A 22,831-nucleotide genomic window follows, 5' to 3' on the forward strand; every position below is an offset into this window, starting at 1 on the left:
GGCGAAGGGGGGGCGGGGCGGGCTGAGGCGGGGAGGAGCCGTTAGCGGCGGGAGCCGCCGTGAGGAGCTCAGCGTCCCCGTCAGCGAGGCGGGACAAGCGGGCGGCGGCGGCCAGCGCTCCGGTCCTCCGTGAGACGGCGCTTCCAGACTGTTTTAACCCAGCCTGAGAGGGTGACTCGTCCCTGCCTCGGAAACCCACGTACTTCTCTTTATTTCAATACCTTGCCTGCAAATAAAGAGTCCGAATTAAGTGTAGATTACTTTTTCGGGACCGTGTCTCGAATTCATTTGTCTGCACGTGTATTATTTCTGAAGCAGAGGAAACTAGCTGATTTGGAAGGGAAATAGTTTGCTCATGGTCTTGTATGCATATGGCATCAGATAGTTTATACCCTTCCTCTACACAATCTATCCAGGCTCTTGTTTGGCAATACTTACTTACCAGAAACATCTTTATCAGCTATTTTTTTAAGTTGATAACTCAAGTTCAAAAGTTCCAGTAAAATTTACTGCAATGTGTAATACCAGTCCCATATAAAAAAAAAATCTCTCTTTAAACATATATTTTTTAAGAGGAGTTTTATTTAAGAAAGATGTTTCAATGGAAATTTCTTAAGTCAAAAAAGACAATGCAAGTTTACGGCAGAAATTACTTTAAAAAGTAACAAATTGCACAAAATATTAACACTGGTCATACAATATCATTTCAAAGATTAACAGGCATGTGCTAAAGAAACTGTAGAGTCTAGAAATATCCCAAATATATCTAGTTTACAGGTTGCTGTACAAAAAGCAGTTATAAATACTTCACAACTAGAAAAAATACACAGAACCTTTGAAATAGACTTTCCCTTACATATAAACAGTCTTTGTAGAAAAACAATACACACCAATCCCCCTGCTCCTAGATATGTTTGAACTAGTACTGGTTAGCACCAACATCCTTTTTAAGTATCTCACAAATATGAGTTGAGTTTCAATTTTTTTTAAGGTTTACAGTAAGTAAGACCAAATTGGGGACTACAAAAGGATAACACCATATGCTACATTCAGAAATTCATATGAAATGAGTACAGAGGAGGTGGGAGTAGGTAAACTGCGTTGCAGTCAGAATTAAAGGCTAGTTAGTGTAGTTCTCATTCATACATGACTCCCATTTGCTTGAGCAGTGAATTACTTTGACCCTGATCTTTCAAATAGTTATGCACATGATTTACGAAGTCAATTCAAATTTATATGTACTAGCAGAATCAGGCCTTCTAACCTGTTCATTTTCTCACTGTGCCAAAAGTCAGAAACCTTTTTAAATAAGACACCTGTTGTGAAATTGTAATAACTAAAATGCATACCCCCCTAGAGAACATACATGAAATTGCACTAAAAAAAATAAAATACGGTTTGTAAAAGTGAGACCAAGAAAGTTTATTACAGACAATTTGGCAGGCTCAGGTTTATAGTAACGCAGTGTTTCTACATACAGTTTTAAGACTAGAACAATTATAAATCTTTTTTTTTTAATCTACTAACTTTTCTTGTTAATATTGACATCAATTCCTTTAAGTTAGTAATCTGCCATTGCAGGAGCATAGCACCAATTTAAAATTTATTGCTGTCGTTTATCCCTACAAATATATTTTTCCAAAATATTTACATCTATACAAATATTCATAAAAGTGCAAAATTAAGACATTTTTGTGGAACAGCTTGTTCTGTTCAATTTTCAGTCTCATGCATCATGATGAATGCAGTCTTGCCTTTCTTATTGCTGTGTCATGACAAAGAAAAAAAAAAAAAAGCCAGGAATACCCTGCTGTGAATACAACGATTTAGAGTGAGAATTTTCAACTATTGTCTCTTCTCCCCCTCCTTCACTTCCCACTTTCTTTCAGCTCTTTAAGTGCTCCATTCACAGCCCACTGGAAGGTGTCTTTATACATCATTAGAGCCTTGGCTGGCACAAGAGGAGAAGCTATCATATAAAGAATCACTCAAGGATTCTAAATTGTCTACATCGTGCCTATCTGAGTTATTTAAGGAAGCCTCTTCTTTCTTGCCATTTTCTTCCCTTTGTCCTTCAACCTTGTTCAGACAGTTCTTCTCTTTTTCTAATAAAAGTACATTATTGCTGTTAAATTTATTGAGAGACTCCAGGGAAATTTTAGATAATCTATTCTGAGAATCTTCTTTTGTTTCTTCAGTTTGCTTCGATTTCTGAAATAAGGGAGGAAAATATTAGAAACATATTTCTTACAAAAAAAGTTATCCTACTGTATATAGGTAATTACTATCTTTCGAAGTTCACAGGGTTCAAGGAAATAGACTGTTAGATGCTTAAGCCTCTGTTATAATTAAATGGAATAATAATGTCCATTTTAGGACAAGTCATATCTTTAATGATTCTGCGGAGACAAATAAGACTCCATTTGCAAAACAGTTAAGTGCCATCAACATTTTAAGTAGCAGATCCTGGAATTTGTATGTGTAACATATCTTCAGCAGCTTCACAGTAATTTACATCTCCTTTAGAAAATACTTTTTTTGGTATGTTTAAATGGGTATTCATCTACGAATAGAGTTTCAGTCTGACAAAAAAAAAAAAGGCTCAATAGACATGTTCAAAGGAGAAAACAGCATTTTCCATAAGTTACAGATACAAGTGAAACTTGCTAGAAAATAACCTCACATTTTGCATGTGTAAGCCTATTGATTTCCATGAATCCAAACCCTCTCTAACAGAAAAGAAAGCAACAAGACAGGAAATTACACTGGACTGGTCCAATCCCCATAGACCAGAATCAATCAGATACTGGTGAGGTCTTCTTTGGGAAGTGTTGTAATTCTGTTGGAACACCGGACAATGTATTAGCACATTATATTAAAAATGCACAGTAGGATTATACAACAGTAATTTCATCCCTTTGTTAGCTACCGGTCTTTTCAATCAGAGATCTGACCAAGGAATAGTTGCTTAGGGAGAAGTTCAATAAAAAATAACCAGCCTTTCATATATATATAGTTTTTTTTTTTTTAATCTGTGTAACTCCTGTTACAGATAATATCATCACAGAAATATGAGATAACATGCAGCATTTTATAGGACTCTCAGAGAGGCAAGACGCAGGAATTTTGAAATATGCTGTCAGAGTGCAAGCCATTCCTTATTTTTTGGTATTACTATTAGGGAGCAAAGACTGAATTAGTAAATTACTGTCAATCAGTACATTATTATTTTGGTTTAGATGATAGAAAATTAAATGTTTTTTTTAAGCTCACTAAATATATAGCATGACCAGATACATTGATGATGTGGGTCATTAAATATACAGTTGTAAAGGGTCATAAGAAATTGTGGAAAAATTCAAGTTTCAAAGAAATCAGATTTTGTGCCTGTTGTGCTGCTAATCCTTGGAAATCTTGGGCAAGAGGAAGACATATTATTACATAGTATAATGGCTTGTTTTTATGGCTAGTTAGATAAAAATTGAAATGCCTGTCTAATGATTATGTATGTTGTGATCTTGTCATATTTAATAAGCTAATAGTGTCTGGTTTAGGCTAGTATTTGTATCAAACATTTCAGATAGATAAACTTAAGTGAAGCAGTAAGAGATGTTAGCCTTAGTAAATGGAACTCTTCTGTTTGGTTCTTTAGCTAATGTACAATCCTAAACAGTTCCAGGGAATGTTATGTTAGATGCTGATTTTAGATGAGAATTAAAACTAAGGTCTTTAATATATGTAATAACAGTATTTTCTGAGGTAAAGAAATATAGCCCTTGGTAATATGGACAAATATGAGCTTAGGACACTTGAACAGAAATTCCCTACAGTTTCAGCTTTAACAGTTCTTCCCTTTGCCCTCATTTAACATATGATATATTATTACTGAAACAGAACAGTCACTTCTGTGTAGGCCAGGGAGAAAATTCTCAGACATAGCATCAATAAAATACATACTAGCACTTTCTACTCTTCGGAATACTAAATCTAAAATACTCTATCCTATGAATGACTAAATGATTTTTCTTTGTATACATTTTTCCCACTTCACAGCTTTTTGGGGGATAAATTGAATTTGGCTGCTTAGCGCAGACTTGGGTCTGCAAGAAGTCAATACTGGTGTTAGTAAAGTCTATGATAAAACTTTTATTGATTCAAATGGAGGCCAATTTCAACTCCTTGGTACAAGGAGCTAGGGAGACCTATGGTGTTTGCTGCACAGAGCATTCCAGGTGAAATATCAAAATAAGAGTAGACTGTCTGGCTGGCTGAAGGATAGATTTAAGTCACAGGATAGACTGGCATGAACTCATCAGTATACTCTACATATATGTAGTATCAGCAGTTTATTATATCCTGCAAACACAATCTGGACTAAAATCCTATTTCAATCACACTCTAGTTTGTCATTTAATATAAGGCTGACAGCTAATAAAATGTACTAGAACAACTGCAGGGAACAAAATTATTCACTAAAAATTTTAAGTAAAGCCATTGAACCAAGTGAAGTTGAAGTAAAGCCCATCAGCGAAACCCATTGGCGAAAGATATACAGAGTAGTGAACGATATGATAGAGACTCATAAATTTGATGCATGTTAGTGTTACTAGCATATAACACCTACTATTATGCATCAAGAATCAAAGGAAAAAGTAATTTCAAAAGTTGTTGCAGCAACGTTTATTATTAAAATAGAGACAATATTTATATTCAGAAATAAGTTACGGATATTTTAGAACATACAGTTGCCCTTGTTAGATATGTCTTAATGCCCACTTCAATCATTTTGTCAAAGATATTCTATCTTTTTCTTTCTTTAATGCATTACTGTAATAGTATGCAAGACAAATGTATCATGTAATAATAATGCTCATCTGATCTGGCAACTAATATCTTGGGTTTTTTTCACTCGATATTGGTGTAATCTATTTGGTTACAACATACTGTTTCATACATAGTATTATTCAAGGAGCTAGGGCAAAATATTGCTAATTTTATAACCAAATAAGAAAGCTGGGTCATCTGGACTGGACTTTTGGGTAGGAAATATTAATATGTTAGAACTGTATTAAGATATCAGACATGTTCAGTAAGAATTATCTTTTCTCATTTTCACACAATTACATCATATTTGGAATAAAAAGTCATATAATGCTACTTGTAAATAGAAAGTCCTTGAAATACGGAAGTAAACTCATTCACATCCTGAACCCCATGAGCAAAAATAAATAAAAGTTTAAGCATAAATATTAATATGAGAAGCTCCATAATCAACAGATCATTCTTCTTCCAGAGTAACAAAATAATGTACATTCCTAGAGGTGAAAGGCCATTGATAATATTCATAAACTTGGTGTCTCAGAAAGAAAGCTACCTGTTCTTTAATAATGTTTTCTCTAGTTACTAAAGATACAATTTTGAAAAAAATTACCAGTGGATATTTAGATCCATCCTTATTTAAGTTTCTTAGTTTTCGTGTCAGTCACAATAGCTGTTACATGCATAAAAAGGCAAAACCAAAGCAACTTTTACTAGAATTTGTTGATAACTTGTGGTTAAATTCTATCGTTAGTTTTATTCATTTTCATTTGTTACTGACTTTAGAAACAGGGACACAGATATAACAAAGAACAGGGGTTAGGCCAAAGATGTTACTTTTGTGCATTTTGAAGTAATTAGTCTGCTAATGCATTTTAGTGTCACACTAATGTGACTGAGTGGCTTTTCCTGCAGAGGAGGAACATTTGGCAGCAGGTAGACGCATACTGTATCCAAAAGAACTGGGTGAGATTTGGTAATAGTGTACAGAGCAGCTAACCTCTAGGTCACTGGTTCCAAACAAATCTTTTCCATGTTAGTAGTGATCAAAACCCCGTGAGTCTTGGGAGCCTTTCTGACCAACTGTTGTGTAACAGTGGTCAGTGGCCAGGCTTTCTGTGAAATGAACAGGTCATCTTATCACCAAACGAAACGAGAAGTACTTGGTGATTGTGTTCAGCGTTGCTAGAAGAGATGGGAAGAACAGTGTGTTAGTCCTCTCAGACATGATTTTTCCGAGAAATAATACCGAAAGCCGTTTCAGCCTGAAGATGTTGACTTTGCTGCTGACTAGTCTGCACCTGTTCTATGAATAACTAGGCTCCCTGTTGCGTTAAGCGTGGTCACTTACATGTCTTCGTAACTATTGGCTTCATGGTAAAGCTAAAAAGATACAGTCACAGATTTTTGGCATAAACCAAAATCACCTCAGGGCAGAGAAGGACTGTGACTTTCACAGTGCCTTTGTAAAAGCACTGGGCCATCATCCTAGAGCAGATCAGTTTATAGCTTATTTTACTTACGCTAACTATGTTTTCCATATAGAAAGTCCCTAAGCTAATTATGCTGTGAACAAGTGTTACTCATGTATACCAGCCATATTTATAGCCTCTGGGCAGCGGGAGCATTAGTTGTTCTGGTCTGTGTAGCAGAGAGCTTCCCACCGCGGTGGAGTTTCTTAGCTAGCCAGTATGGGATGCTTTATACTACCTGGGAGCAGTGACTAGTTGTCAGAAGAGGAGAGACTCTATCTGACATAATGCAGACATTCGTTAGGAGTCACATCACTTCGAAATCAACTGATGAGTCATGACTCAGAATACTGTTTCCTTGCTGGCATCATCCTAAAGGGAATAACTAAAACCCATTAGTGATATAATAAAATCTGGCATGTCACTTCAAGCACAGCAAATTAGGAAAACAAAGCTAGCCTGCAGCTACACTGCTACATTATAAATAGGTGCTATTTCTACATTTACATCAAATTAGATCTTTTTTTAACTTTAAAAATGAGAGGCTACGTGTGGGCAGAATGTGTTTCCTGTGCTGTGTGATCAAGGACTAGTCACAGTTGCAGCCCTTCTGAACGGCACAAAGACTTTGCAGGTCTCATGACAAGGAACAGGGAAGGGTGGGGAAGTTAGAGGTACCAAGGGCTCATAGTTGGCATGCTGAAGGAATTCAACAGCAAGTCCAGTTCTTGTATATAGTAATGTGCAGAAGCTCTGATTGCCTGGAAGCCAGGCTATGCTTATAGGGCATACCAGAGCCGAGAATTAGCAATGAACATTCCTGCAGGATAAATGTATTTTCCAGCTGTCTAAGTTTAGTTACCCAGCAGTTTAAGGGGCTCAGAATCAGTTACACACAAGAATAAAATGAACATTATTTATGTCTCTCATGCACAGGACAATTTAGTTTTTAGATTAACACAAAAGCAAAAAGGGCATTGCTTCAAGTGAAGTATAACTGCAAAACACTATTGGGTAAAAACAACTAAATTGCTATGAGAATTAAATATAGATCAACGAAGTCAATACTTAATTGTATAACTCAAGGTCTTTCATTTCAGATCTGATCTCTAATAGGAGGTGCACAGTATTTTCACTATTTTGGGGGTTATTATTTAAAACTTTATTGTGAAGGAAAACAATTTTCTAGATTTTTACCTTTTTAAAAATTCTGTACCTTACTTTGGCTGTGCATGTTCATGGTAACCTTGATCCCACAGAGCCACTGTTTACCAGTTTAGATTCAGGCTTTTACTTATTTAGATGTTCTATAGCCCTGTAACTGCTTTGGATTTATGACGCAACAGATCTAAGTGGGAAATGGTGGTTGAAGCCATTGCATAGGTTACTCATATGATGTTTAGAAGGACATTTTTAATACATTCACAGCTTCTTGTAAAATAGGTGTATTGAGATACAGAGCAGTATTCCAATCAGGGAAATACTGGTGTAATCAGAAATAACTTCCCACTGAATTCAGTGGTGTTACGTTACTGGTTCCCAGATTTCTGTGTTGTGTAGAAAGGTTTAACGTGGAAATGTTTAATTTAGCTTTGAGCTATACTGTAGTAGCTTTCTTCAGCTAGCCAGGACAGACTGCAATGGTGGCCTCTCAATAGAAAGTGAACAATCCCCAGATCTCATTTAACCAAACTGATGAGAACATCAGGTGGACAAGTAACGCTCTGCAGTGCAAATAGTTGTACAGTCACATCCAGGAAACTACAAAGGTGCAAGCTGTAACGGCATGACCTCTGCTGCATGACAGCTGAGCTAAAAATGTAATGTTTGAACTTCTTTTGCTTTAAAGCGTAACCTTAAATAATAAGTTAAGCCTTGCTCTCCCTTGTATATTGTCAGAAACTTTTATCTATTTTCTGGACTGACAGTAAAATAATTTTTGAAATAATGAATCATTTTTCTTTTTCCTGCTTGAGCAGAAATCACATGATTATTTTGTTGTAACAGACAATGACCTTCTCAAAGAAACGCCATCAGATTTTCAAGATAAATAGTAAGTCCCAATTTCTTTTCCCAGAAGAAATGCATTGATATGAAGTATTTATAAGTTCATTGGTCTGTTCAGCAGTTTATGATAAAACAATACAAACAGGTAAATATCCACATATGACATTACGGGTAACAATGAAAACAAAACCAAAGCTTGCCAACTGTATTTAGGAATATAACAATCCACAAATGTAGAGCAGTTTTGATGGTCCTGAATTGTAAGTAAATTACCTTAAAGGAAATAAAGCTTATTAGCACGAACTGTATWTGATTCATAACTGCAGATCTGGACAAAATAGCTACTGCTTAATGAATAGCTGACTGAGGAGTTGAGACTTATATTGTCTGTGGCTTGAATCCTTGTGTGGTTTGGAAGATAAAAGATATTTTTAGTGAATTGAGCCTTATGCTTTTAAAAGCACAATTTTCATAAAAGGATGAGATGACTATGTGCATGCTCTTGACTAATGCCAAGAATATCATCTTCACAATTTAGCAAAGTACATGATTGTTTTGTTGACATGACAGACTTTGACCTGATTAGGTATATACCAACCCTCTTTGAACTTTTGCATAATTTAATAAACCAGGAATTTCAGGTCCCAATTTCCAAGTCAAGTAAATCTAACTTTTTACTCTCTGCTCCGTTATGACCTGAATGTCACAAGTGYGGATTGTTTTCTCTCAGTGCCCTGGAATGGCCACTGAGTGCATCCACTATGCCTAGACAAAGTTTATTTAAAGCTAAATAAGAAAATATAATTCTAAGTGGAATTACCTTGGAAAATGGTCACAATGTAATATAGAGGTACTCAGTCAAGTGTGTTGTGGGGAGTTATTAAAAAGAAAAGCAATTAAACACTGCTACTTTCCCCAGAGGGTAATCAGGGCCTCACACTGTTCCCATCGGTGGAATCACCAATTGTGCTTCTCGCAGAGGGACTCTACCCACTAAAAGCAATGCTCACTGCAATCACACGCTCATCACAAGGTATTAAGGAAAAAATATCCATGGTGAGGCAGGCGGCTGAAATTCAGTTTTTAGAATCTGAGAGACTGAAAATGAACAAGACATATATAGGATACACTTTACATTTCAAAGATTTTTTTTTTTTAGCTTTACTCTTGGAGGGAGTTAAGTAACAAAATGGTTCTGATTTTCTAGTGATGGGAAAAAAATCACAGTAAAAGAAAAACTCAGACTGAAAAGTAAGATTGCTGACAAAGTTACTGAACTTGACTTAACCATTTAAAGTTCAATACTATTCCTTGACAGAATTATGTTGAGGGTTTTGTTGCCAGTGATAACCTACTGAATGCTAGTGGAAACTATACATTCCTAAGTAACTTTACTGTTTTATTCTTCATCAGATTTTATTTTACCACACAGCATTTAAGTATACTCAGGTTTGCCCTACTGAGGTGTTACCTTAATGAAAGTATGGCTGCTCATTTGAGTAAAGTTGGACTTCTTTGTAAAAAGGGGGCTACAATTTTATCATAAATTAGAAGTTTGGAGGATTTTTTTTTTTAAATCAGGATACATACTTAGAATTGAATCAAGAAGAGGGAAAAATGCATAGTTCAAGAAAGATCTTTGACATTCAAAAGTGGCTCTTAAAGAGACAAATTCTATCCCACATTAGACATTAGCAAAAAAAAAAAAAATCCTCTCAAATCCAGTAAATGCAGGATCATGCTCATACACCATATCATCTCAGTGACATTTTCAGTAATCGGGGTTGTTTTTCTATATGGCTGAACTACTCTCAGACTACTGTTCTTGAGTATTGACTGTGTTCTCACCTGTCTTCATCTTCCACCTTTGGCTTTTTTGAACAAGTCTATTTATTTTGGTAATTGCAAAGATATTTATCCTCTCACTCGCTAGTGATGTCTGAGTTCCTGGCCTGTAATGTCTGTCTGTCAGTCACCCAGCGCACTGATGGAAAATGGAATTGCACTTCAGGACTGCACTGTAAATGGTAATTGGTAGTGTGTAATGATTTTTCACACTAGTAGTCCTCTCTTTTGAGTTCTGAACTGGATTCTCTTAAGGGTAGCCTGTGAATACCCAAAGCACATCAACCGACCTAACGGGAAAAAGACAGAAGCAGCAGATAGACAAGGAGCAATGTTAAGCAGCAGCATCAACAGTAAATCAGCAGCATAAAGTCTTGTGTAGACAAAATTCTCCCAGGTATGAAAATCAGCTTGTTGTATGCACTAAGGTGGATGCACCATCTTCAGGGGAGTTCAGAGAGAATCAGTCTCTGCTGGAAGATTTGCACGGGCAGGAAAGGGAATGTCCCTTCTTACAGGTTTTAAAGATGATTCATAGGAGCCATTCAAACAACAGGAGTGAGCTCCACAGCAAATCGTTTCCTCATTTTTACCCTTTGAAGAGACAGCTGGGAAGAGACAAGCAATCTTCCCAGACCTATCAGTCCACCCCTGTGCGACTGCACATTTGGCTACTGGGGAGAGAGCCTTTGTACATGGTGCATACATATTGCAATGATATCTCTTGCAAGCGCTCACAAAGCAGAGCTACAGAGGTGAAAATTTTCACATTTGGAAGCAGGATTTACAACTAGAATGTCTTCATTCTTGACAAAGTCTGAATTAACAGGCTTAAACCCCCCACAGCCCCAGCCCAACAACAAAATAGCTGCTTTTAGGAGCCCGAAATTCTCATTTTCCTTTCCATTCCAGCTTTTAAACAGCTCTCTACACATCAGTTTTTTTTCCTTCCTAATGAAACTCAACAAAAAACAGCGCTGCTATTTCTCTCCCCTTCTGTGACTCATGGCGTCTGGAAATCATTAATGAAGCCCACCAGGTGTGCACGCCTCTCCAGAAGGGGATACAGCCTTGCCCACATGCGGGATGCGGGCAGAGGATGCAGCCAGGTCACAGGCTGCACTGGCAAGCGCGGAGGAAGAGGCTACAGCCCATGTTGCCTTCCCAGYAAATCTGCTGCAGCCTGAACTATTTGCATACTGTTTTCTGATCCTGTGCAACAGGACTACAAAACTTCCTTGGTAATCAGAGAAAACTGGGACAGGATGGATGCAAATAATGGTGTCGGTTCCGTGCCTCCACCTGCCACCTCTTCCGCTGACCTAAAGATATGCACGGTTTTCAGTACTGACTCAAACAAAGCATGAATTGCAGCACTGAAACATATGTTTAAGTTCTTCCACCATCAAATCCTACATAAGAGTACATTTATGTACATGCATCTATTCAAACTATTTATCTTTGCTGTGGGGCAAAATATTTTGAGGGACAGAAGCACAAAAATCAGAGCAAGAGTTTCAGATAAAGGCTGCAGAACCAAATTAAAGGAAAAATCCTCTCTTGCAGTTTTTAGTTTGTTTCATTATACTTAGTCATATCAATAAAGAGCCCATAGTATAAGTCAGCTAGAAAATAAATGCCATGAAGGATGTTCCATTTTATGTGGTTTGAATTTGATTAGTGATTAGTCTTGGCGGTTTAAACCACATGGGAACAGTAATCAAGGTTTCTCTACTGCAGTTCTGTAACAACTGCAAAACACTGTTGGCTCATGTCCCATAGTATGATGGGATATTAACCTAAAATCTAATTAATCTATGAATGAATTATGGTTCTAGAAATATACAGTATTATAATCAATTTTAAGTGAGTTCCTAACAGAAGATAAGATGAAGAAAAAGCTGTAAAATTACCAGAGGTTGATAAATTCTGTTTACTATGACTGATGATTTTTAGGGGGGATAATTTTACAATCCATCAAACTTTTGTCAGTTTGAGAATCATGCTGCCAAACATATGCAGTAAATTAATTTTTAAATTTACATATTTATTAAAAATCTTATTGAAAACAGCAGGAAGTAAGCTCTGTTTGAATAATAAAATAACTTGTTATTCTACTGGAAAGAAAACAAAAAACAAACAACCTTCTATTAAGACCATTTTATAGTAAGGCAGTAATTATAAACCGCTACATGAATTAGTTAACCAGACAATGCATTAAATAGCCAACCAAAAATTAATCAAGAATTAAAAAAACTGCTGGAAAATAATCAAGTAAATAAAATGCAATTTAAAAGCTGAGAAATTCATGGCTGATTTTCAGATTTGCTTGAGGACATTTTTGTTAACTCACAGGCCTGTTAGGATGGGAGCCAGATTCCCCGAAAAAGCATGGGGACCTGCAGGTGTCTATCTACATGCATTCCCCACTCAAGGTGCTGATAAGAAAAGGAGCTTTAGCAATCTATTAGTGCGCTCTGCCACAGAAACGTGCCCAAAGCTACTGGCTCAGGAAATCATTTTGTGACTCAAGCCTACATTTGTTCTCAGAGAATAGAAGTCGGCTGCAAGAATGTGTTAAAGCTGCGCCCTGGACACCTCCTACTAAAAGCCAAACAAGAACCGTAGGAACATCTGTTGAAAAAGGGGAAAAAAAGAGGTGACAAAGGAGCAAAGACCTAGCAAGTGCTAAGATGTGGCCTAACTGGCGAGGAGAGCAAGAACTACTTCCCCAGCATTTATACAGAGAAGGAGGAAAAAGAGTGCCAAAACCAGTGGAACTGGGAAGCCCAGGGGTGTGATCAGGCACCTCAGAGACCAGCTGAGCGGAGCTCCTGGCTGTGTCTGTCGCAAGACCTCATTTCAATGTTACCTATAAGTTATGTTGTTGCAATGCTTTCCTCATACAACTTTGACATATTAGCTCCACTGCCTTGATTCCTGTGCTGTTCATATCCCACAGTCATGCCACTGGAACCAAAAGAGCACTGGAGCCAGGGCTGATGTCCTCTCTGTTTCGTTCCCCAAGTCTTACCTCCATACTTCTTCCAGTTGTGCTTGGTCACTACACTGCAGGTTCTACCCATTCCATACTCTCTTAAAATGCCTACTTCTTCCGAAATGCTGTTTCACATGAACATATCAGCCACCAAGCCTGCATCCACCAAAACCGAGAACTGGATAACAATAACAATTGTGCTTCTTTCCTTGCTCAGCCCTCTCACCTCTCTCATGTTAGAGTGGTGTCAGGGAGCAGGCCTTTTCATTTGATCTGTGCAGCACCTAGTATATGTTTGAATATTAATGTTCGCCTGATACCTGCGAGAATCTGTGTCTTGTGGAGCATCTGACAAAGCTGTCAGTTACTAGCAGAAAGCAGTATGCCTGTGTCGGTGGTGACAATACTGAGGACAGAAATGGGCTAAGATTAGATTTAATAATTTAGTCGGTGGACTAAAATATATCTTGATGGACAAAAATATAGATTGGAACTAATCTCATATTTACCAGATAACTCAAGGATACAGTCCTGAGCAGTGACCCATCTGGATTAAGCCACAAGGAAATGAGAGAGACAAGACACCAGGAAGAGAATAGGCAATTCATGTCATAAACAAACCCAGATTGTAGATGATATTCTCTTGTCCCAGCTCTAAAGGATGATCAAAAAGAAACATCATTGTGAACAAGCAGAATAATGCTGGTACTAGGAAAACCACTGCTGGAGATACCAATGAAGTTCCCACAGCCAGGAGATTTATGAAATGTTCAGCTTGTCTCCTCATAAAATTCAAGCACTAATATATATTTTGATTAATAAAAATATCAAAATGGTGTGATCGGAGGGAAGTTTTAGTTTATTTATGGTTTTAGTTTTGTTTGCTTTGTCCTTTAGATACATCTGTTTCAGGTCAAGAGAACCTCTAACCTACTTAGAGGTTCAGCCAGGCCCAGAAAATGCCCCTCAGTTGGATCTGGTGGGAGGCATCAGTGGCTGCAGATGCTTTGTGAGGAACACAGCCTTGAAACAGAAATGAGTGAAGGATGCGTGTGCTGGACAGACCCTGGCCTTTCCACCTTTCCCTTCCCTAGATACTAGCAAGGTTCAAGCTAAGCAGCTAACAGGATCTAAAAGGCTGGTTAACATTTGTGTTGAGTCCATCCAGGCTATAAAACCCCCCTCTTAAAATGTAAGGCATGTTATTTTGACAAAGTTGTAGGGGCTTTTCCAGGGAAAGGAAGCACAGTGAAAATACATTGGGAACTACAGTTCTGGGGGTCTGACCCCCCCCCCATTTGTCTGTGAGAAAATTTATCTTTAGAGGGAATGATCGAAGCAGGAACTCAGTGTGAGGAACCAGGTGCAGCCTCCTGTTCCCACTGTAGGCTTCCCTACAGTGGCAGAATAATGTAGTATTTTATGTATTGATTTTGCTACAGTTTGTGTATAAATACAGAAATGTGTAAGTAAGTAAGTGATGGATAGGCAGCCACCTGAGTGGATTTGTTGGACATATGTTTTAAAAGATTTATTGACCTTAGCAATACATAAATGTTACTGCAGTATTAACACTGCAAACTGTTGTAGATACTAGTAATATGGCACATGTTCCTATGCCTAAAATAAAAATTATAATATTGTTAATATAACAGGCCACTAGGAGGACTAAAATACAACTGGAATTCATGCACACACACTGTAGAGCTAATATGCACTCATTTTTTCAATGACCAAACATGATATAAACAGCAAACTTGGACAAAAATAGAAAATTAAACAGTGCTTAGGTTATATTAGCAAACTAATAATTTGAAAAGTTCTGTTGGAGATGAACAGGCATTGGATGTTTACTGGAATCCAAAAAAAATCTTTAAAATGTTATATTCTTCAATGTTTTAAATCATTCAGGATTCAAATAGCGAGTATTTAATAGAAACTGTCCTCATGTGCAGACATTGTAATGAGGTCTATATGGACAGCACTGCTGAAGTGAGCATAGTTCTGCTTACGCAAAACTCATTGTAGGATGTGGGTACGAATTTGCTTCTGACATTCGGAAAATGCCTTAGTAAAGGGGCTGTGTGTTCGTGGTTAGCACTTGTAGTGCAAGAACCTATCCTACGCTTGATGAGAATATTAAGTGATAATGATTATTTGCTTAGCCCTGCTACAGGGCCTTCAAAGATCTCAAAGCAGACTGCTAGCAATAATGGATTAAATCTTAAATGTAACTGGAGGTATTATTTATATTCTTTGTTTAAAAACGGGGAATTTAATAGCAAGAGAGGTTTAGCAGTTTGGACAGTCAGCCAGAACATTATCCTGATCTTCACAGTCCTCCACTCTAATTGCAAAGCTCTTTGTCACTATTTGAATATTTATTTTTTTCTTTGCAGCCAGAAAATTCTCCATGGAGAGACAGAGGCCTGTGTTGTTCTCACTAGAGAGCATCTGAAATGCAGTTCAACATACAGGACCTGGCATCTGAACCAGTACATGTGGTACTTAATCAAATGTTTTGCACTGACTTCAGTAGACTTTGGATCATACTCTTAATGCATTAGAGAGATAAATTATTTAACTTACTGAGTTCCCCTAGAAACAAAATATTGAGCTGCAAACAAAGCTAACAAACACCAAATGGGATACCATCTGCTGCAATGAACAGAACATGACCAGTTCCCCCCATGCTTGATATTCTTCCAAAATACAATCTGAAATAGGTTTGTTAAACTCCCAACTGCCTCACAAAATTGGCTTAGCACAGGTTAGCAAATGCTGATGCCACCAGCAACAGCAGGCCAGACCCTGATATATCAATTGAAGTTGTCTATGATTTTATTTCTATTGGACTGCCCTGAATAAAGGCTGTGCATATCTTTCTGCATATCTTTAGCTGTCCAGACGCTATGAAGAAGTTTCATGGTCTGTGTCCTAGGGCTTATGGACATTGACTAGTTTCTGCTCCTGCGTACATATGGATAATAGTTATCTATATAATGATGCATTCATAAATCCAGATCCTTCTAGCCTTTGACTTCCAGACTCCATGCCATACATCTCTCCAGGGAACCAGGATATGGAAGCAAAAGAAACCCTGTCTCCCACAGGAATGGCAGGACCTACTTGAAATCCGGAGTCTGGAGCATTCCCTCTTGGTATTGAATAGAGAATAGTGTGTTCCTGAACACTTCCACAGGCACAGAAGGACATTGCTCAGCTAGCTGCAGTGCAGGTATCACTAGTGGGTTCCATCAACATTAGTTGCCTTTCCACTTAGAAAATATACTAACTGAGCAACCAGGTAGTCTTTATGTAATGGGAGAAAAAAAAAACCCAAACAATATTTGTCCTGTAGAACAAATCAGGAAGACAAATGCCTTCATACTTAGATTTCCTCTATAGCCAGAGAGTTCGTCTTCTAGTATCAGCACTACAAGTGATGAAACTGCCATGAACTAACAGAGCTTCCAAACACGTTTCAGTTTTTATCAGATAACAAGAACAGCCTACTGCTCTCCACATTACTCAGCTGGTTTAGATGGTGACTGCTGTTCTTCTGCTGCCTCTGTTTTTATCACTGCGCTGCTAATGATGGTGCAGTACAGATTCCATTTTTTTTGCAGTCCAACTTATTTATAGAAATGCTGTATTACTAACAAACTCTTTGGTACTACTGCTTGTTATAGTGGTTCTCAGCAACATGAAAAAAAAGGATGATGTTCAAATAATAATAAAAAAAATAAAGTCTTTTAAGTTATATAGATGATATAGTTTTTGGCATTGTCCAGTTGCCCATGCTCTAATGATATGGAAATGCAATAAAGAAACAGGCTTAAAAGTAGAAAGAGTCTTACTATGATATGACATTAACTGTAAGATTGTAGGAGCAGATTAAAAGATACATAGTATTTGGCCTTTCCTTTAAGTTATACAAACATGCTTGTTGAGGTTCCATGACACCACTCATGGAGCCCAAGTACAAAAGTTGGATGCTACAGATCAAATTCTCCCACATAAAGGCAGAATATCTAAATCATTTTTGAACACCTACATAAACACCATGATTTTCACGGGCTCCAAATATGTGAATCTGTCAGAGACATCAGCAAAAGCTGCAGATTTTTAGCACCTTTGAAAACCAGGCAGCTAAAGTGTCTAGATATGAATTTAGGTACCGCCATTAGGAATTGAAGCTTGAAAACATTGGCCTATATTTTTCCTGATTAGGGCCTACAAGTAGGACAGCGCAGGCAGGCTAYGCAGGACGAGGTAATTCTTGCAGCAGTGCTGATGAACCGTATGCTTATCCAGCTCCGTTAACCAGTTCCAGGCGCTGTCTGCAGAGCTCTTGCATTTCAAGTCCACTCTGTGTTTCAGTACAAGTTACCTGTAAGTTGCCCAACTTGGTAACTTTGCTGTGGATACAGCGTCTTGGTGAAGTTTAGACACTTCTGYTGTAAGAAATACTGTGCGCCATTACTGCGTGGTAAATATTTTAATTTTAAAATACTCAGCAATGCAATTTATTCATATTTAATTTCTTCATTCCCACCCACTTCTAATTTATCCTTCATCCACCCAAATCCATTTGAGGCCTTGTTTTACAGTATGCTTTACGTGTATTCAGTTTACAGACAGGATGTGTGCATATGTAACAGGATGTCAGAGAAATCACTTTTAAATGTTTGACTGGCAATTATTTAGATAATTCTTCAAATAATCACTTGGGGTTTTATTTACTGAGAATGACACAAGAGTAGTTAAGGGAAATTCTTAAGGCTACAGCTCTTTGTCATATCCAGAAGTTTCAGTGACCTCTATTACTGATCAGGCAAAGACTGGAGCAATCCCGAGCAGGAGGCAATAATGGGAGCGGAGGTGTCAGGATGCGTCTCAGTGATGAGTGGAGGGGAGCTCAGCCTCAGAGGGCTCTCATACGCGCCACGAAAACTTGCGTCACTCTTCTTAGCTTTTGTGAAGGGTTATTGAAGACGTTTAAATTACATGGCTAAATCTCATGAACTTCCCAAATGATCTGTGTCACTTATTGCTATGAAGTCTGCTAAATCTCATGTTTGTTTCTCCTACCAAATACAAACATTGCTTTCCATTAAAATAATATGGATGTAGCATAGGGACTGGAATTCTTGTAGCAAGGACTAAAAATATGGTAAGAAATGAAAYGTTTCACTTTGGGATTTACTATAAATTAGAGTGTTTGGGTTCACAAAAAATATTTAACCAGTATTTTCCATCAGGATGTAGACAATCTGGTGGTCATATTGCATAAAATCCAATATAACTTTTCATTTAAATAACATTTAAATTTAATAAATAAATTTAAATTGGGGAGATGAAAATAGCTGGTGGAACAAACCATAAACAACTTCAAATTATTTTAATATGATTTTTGCAGATATTTGACATAAACTTTGCTTTCTTTTTTATATGTTGATCAGGATAGCATCTCCTGCGTACGTATAAAAAGAAAAAGCATGCCCTTAAAAAAAAGAAATCATTTACTAGTACATTTTCAATGTACTGCCACAGTTCCCACCAGCATCAACTGTGTAACTTATTCCTCATGTATTCTGCTGAGAACATAACTCTCATATTAAAAGATCCATCATTTCCTACCCCTCCCTTCATGACGTTTGAGTGTGTTATGCAAAAACATATCACCATTATAGATGAAGAAGGCAAGTTTCAGCTGGAAAAACAATTCACAAAAATATTACATCATTTTTCATCTCATTTAACTCTGCTAATCAGATGCTCCTCTTGGAGTCAAAATATTTTCCAGCTTCAGAAAACAAAGAGCTATTGAATACCCCTCTGCCCTACTGCTCTTATCTTGATTGAGTCAATCCAGTGTTTATTGTATTCAATTTATTTTTTATCTTTTTCTTTTATTACTAATATCCTTTCCACTATTACAACAATTACATTATCTTACAAGCTCACTAATATTTTTCATTTGTTGCTGTTAATGTGCCCCAAATTCCATTTTGGCCTACAGTATTATTATGATATTTCAATTCAGCACAGAGGGAAATGAAACCCAAAGCTTCATTTCCAAAGATGGAGGACTGAAGAGTGTCTGGTTACAAATGGCAGAAGCATTAGTGCACTTTGGGCCATGCTGCAAATCACAGTAGCTCCATCTGTCAAACCTGTGAAAAACAGCTCAGAACATTTTTCACTCAGGGATATCAGCTAGCAAATGCTACTTTTATTCAGTATGTACTTTTGGTTCTTATTAGACTAAAGGATCTACCTACTTATGCCTAGCAGCCACAGTATCTATTAAATCCTTACATAATCTCCAGTTATTTAGGCAAATAACGGAAGGTAAATTTATAGTGCTCAGGACGCACCTGCGAGGCACAGTGCGGCGTGATGCAAGGATCTGTGTGAGCAAGCTGGCGGCAGGGGGACCAAAAGCAGCGTGGTCCTACCAACCCTGCTGAGAAACGGCCTGGAGTAACCGGGTCACGAGGAGCCAGGCCGAGACTGCAGCCGCGCGGGCTCTCCGCAACCCCCCGCGCACCGCTCTGCTCGCTCGGGGCGCTCGTACACCAACAGCCTTGGCCCCTGCCCTGGGACTCCAGCGAAGGAGCTGCAGGACCTCCTGCGGCTCCCGGGCCAGGATGCAAGGTGCTTAGGTAACTGCTCCGCTCTGAAAGCCTGGGTAATATTAATATTAATATTATCCCTGGGTAATATTAAAATATTTGCYGAGAGCATCCAGTGATCAAGTTTTTCCCTTCCCCAAGGGCAAAGTTCTTCAATCCCTACAGGGATCCTCACAAATCCCTACAACAGGGTTACATGCAGTAAAGGCAGCACCCGAGCTGCGGTCCCGGGACAGCTCAGCGCGCTGCCTCAATTCAGACGAGCCCACACACCTGCATCTGGCAGTTGGCAAAACACACGGGCACACTTCATTCAGCGCCGTGAGTAATGTGGGGATTTAGCGTTGCATGACACTACGCCATAGGCACCGGCACGGCACCTACACGCTACGGATGCTTCTTCAGTCCTTAACTTTCCTGCTGTAGCTGCAGCTTCTCACTTCCTCCGCCTCTTCTCTCAGACTCGCATCCAAACCATTCACTCGCTAGCCTTGCAGGACTGTTTCACACCATGTGTTTTAAATGCCACCCAGCCTACTGTACCATGCCAAACTCTTCACGTCCCTCACCAATATCCAAATACTCTTTTAAAACCCTGTGATAAAAGACGTTTGAGTTTAAATGTTGCCACCTACCCATTCCCATAAATACCCCAGATTAATATAAAATAGAGAGAACCTTTATGCCAGCTGGTGGGCTAGCCAAAATGGGATTTGGTGGCACCGTACTAAAATTACAGAGTCCTTCAGTGTTAGAAACAGAACTGCATCAGCTGAAGATTAAAACTTCAAGTTTTCACGTTTTTCTAGGGTATGTGTTTCCTATGAAGACCCCTAGCAAAACATTTTAAACATTTTTCTTTTTAATTGGTCGACTGTGTTTTACAAACAGCCTTTTGCCTTGTCAGAACCTTTTAAAAGCTTAATAAAGTTACAGCAAATGTTGTCGCCTTTGTTGCTGCACCACTCTCCATTGCGTGTTTTTTCTAAAACTCTCAGCAGTGTAAGAAACCTCAGTTGCATCACCTAGAAGGGATAGGGAGAGAAATGAGTCTCTCTGTAACTGTGACTTTTTATTGTTGCCAAGCTAGTACCTCAGGCTAACTGTAAGAATGTTCTTCCACACTATACAACATTTCTTTTAAATGATACACATCAAGTGAGACTTTGGTCCCAGGAGACTGCCTGGCAGTCTTCAAATTGCTTGTTTTGCGATCTCTTCACTTTACTTTTTTGGAGGCAACTTTGATGGCAAGATACTGGAAAAAATAAGGTCTGATTAGGAATATAAGACTGTAGCAGATCTCAGAATGGGAACTTACCCTATGGAGGGGAAAAAAGCATGTAGAGACATGGGATTTGTTGATGTCTGGAAACATCCTAGCCTATTCCTAATTTAGTATTTCCCCACACTCACTTGAATCAGACTTGAGGCTAGAAAAAATATTTTTAATTCTGTAATACTCCCACGGGTGGTATGGTAAAATCTGTTTTCTTATCAGATCATGCTCCTGTGGTTTTTGTCACTTAAGTTGTCAAATACTCCTATGAGGGTCCCCTGACAATAGATCTTACATCAACTTGGGTAATTACTCGGAGAGTCTTTGCTTTGACGGAACAAGCATTGCATCATTCATCTCAGGATCGGAAACCTTTGATTAAAGAGAAAGGAAGTCTCAGATCCCCAAGCCTGTCAGTGGGTAAATACTATTAAGACAATTTAAATAAATGGAAGCACATGCAGCTTGAGACCCCCATATRTAGCATGATCTCAGGGGGCTCTGGTGCAGGCGGTTGGCTACTTCAGCCCAGCACCAGCTCCCGTGAGCGCGTGCCCAGGCCCGAGCGGTCAGTCTGCAAGGCTTTACACTGCAGCAGCGCACAGGACTTCGGACCGGGGTCGGAATTTGAGCCAATTTGAGGGCTGCGCTCAGAATCGTGCTGCTTTTCTCCAGGTGAGGTAGTTTACTCCGCTTTCAGACGGGAGATGCTGAGCCCTAAATGGGCACACCAGTCTACTGTGCGGTTTATCTCCCGTCTGTGAAGCTGCCCTTCTCAAAACTGCTCTTGGATCTTCTATACCCGCCCTGGGCTAATATGATCGCAGTTTTGAAGATCAAATAAATGTCATTCTCAGTGACAGGGAGGATGAAAGGATATCTGATCCTGACTGAATTAGAATCTGTGTTTCTAGGTATGCCTTGCCTAATGTTTACATCAATAAACCATCTCCCCAAACCTATGCAATGATTTGATACACCAATTCCTTACATGAAAGAAAAGTATTTATCTTAAAACACAATAGCCGGGTGAATGACTGCAGACTTATTCTCTATCTACAAATTGCACAATGGCAGCACCTTTCTCAACCTCTTTGTCTCATCAGGTCTAGGAAATAACACAGAACCGATTCCCTTCTCCCCTGATCATCTTCCTCTGTCCTAAGTTTGAGTAGGCAAATAACAAGCAGGAGCTGAGGTTTCTGTGTTGGATACCTAGTATCTGAATTATACATCCAGTGCACAGAGATCCATAATCAGTTAATTACTGGATTTGATCCAGCCCATCTAAATGCTTTCTCTTACTGGCAAGGCACCCCCTTTACCTTCTATTCATTTCTAGCACAATAATTTGTAAAAGTTGCTTCAAATTCCACATTTGCAGGAGCACACACACTGCACAAAACAAGGTTAACACCGAGGTCTTCCAGGGCATTAGCTGCTTTGTTTTTTCATGATCAGCACAGAACGTATATGAGCTAGATGTCGTTGTCCCTGATTTACAGACAGAGACACTGAGGTCCTGAGGTGAAGCAACTAGCTGAACATCACCCAGTGCTGCGCCGGCTGCAGCACTGGCTAACTGGACTCTTGTTAATATAGCAGTATCATCAAGGTAATATTCACCTCTCACCTCCAGAGCACTGCGCTAGCTGCTTTTCACTAGCTCCCTACACAGGCAAGCTTGGGGCACGGTTTATCTTGCTAACCTCAGGTTGGAAGTTTGGTCCCCAGTGCAAGCTGGCTGTGTAGGCTCCCTAGGCTCTGCGGT

The 22,831-nt window shown here is 38.7% G+C and overlaps 1 protein-coding gene across 2 annotated transcripts in view; it reads right to left on the reverse strand.

Annotated features, from left to right (window-relative positions):
* Positions 1-1,929: 1,929 nt before the first annotated feature.
* The window catches only part of NCKAP5 (NCK associated protein 5), a 366,198-nt gene continuing 345,296 nt past the window's right edge, over positions 1,930-22,831 (reverse strand). For both annotated transcript variants that reach the window (XM_026089071.1, XM_026089070.1), the window contains exon 19: positions 1,930-2,211. In XM_026089071.1, coding sequence (XP_025944856.1) covers positions 1,930-2,211 — 282 coding nt within the window. The remainder of the gene's footprint in view (positions 2,212-22,831) is intronic.

This window comes from Apteryx rowi, unplaced genomic scaffold (genome assembly GCF_003343035.1).
Source record: "Apteryx rowi isolate R43461 unplaced genomic scaffold, aptRow1 scaffold_8, whole genome shotgun sequence".
NCBI lineage: Eukaryota > Metazoa > Chordata > Aves > Apterygiformes > Apterygidae > Apteryx > Apteryx rowi.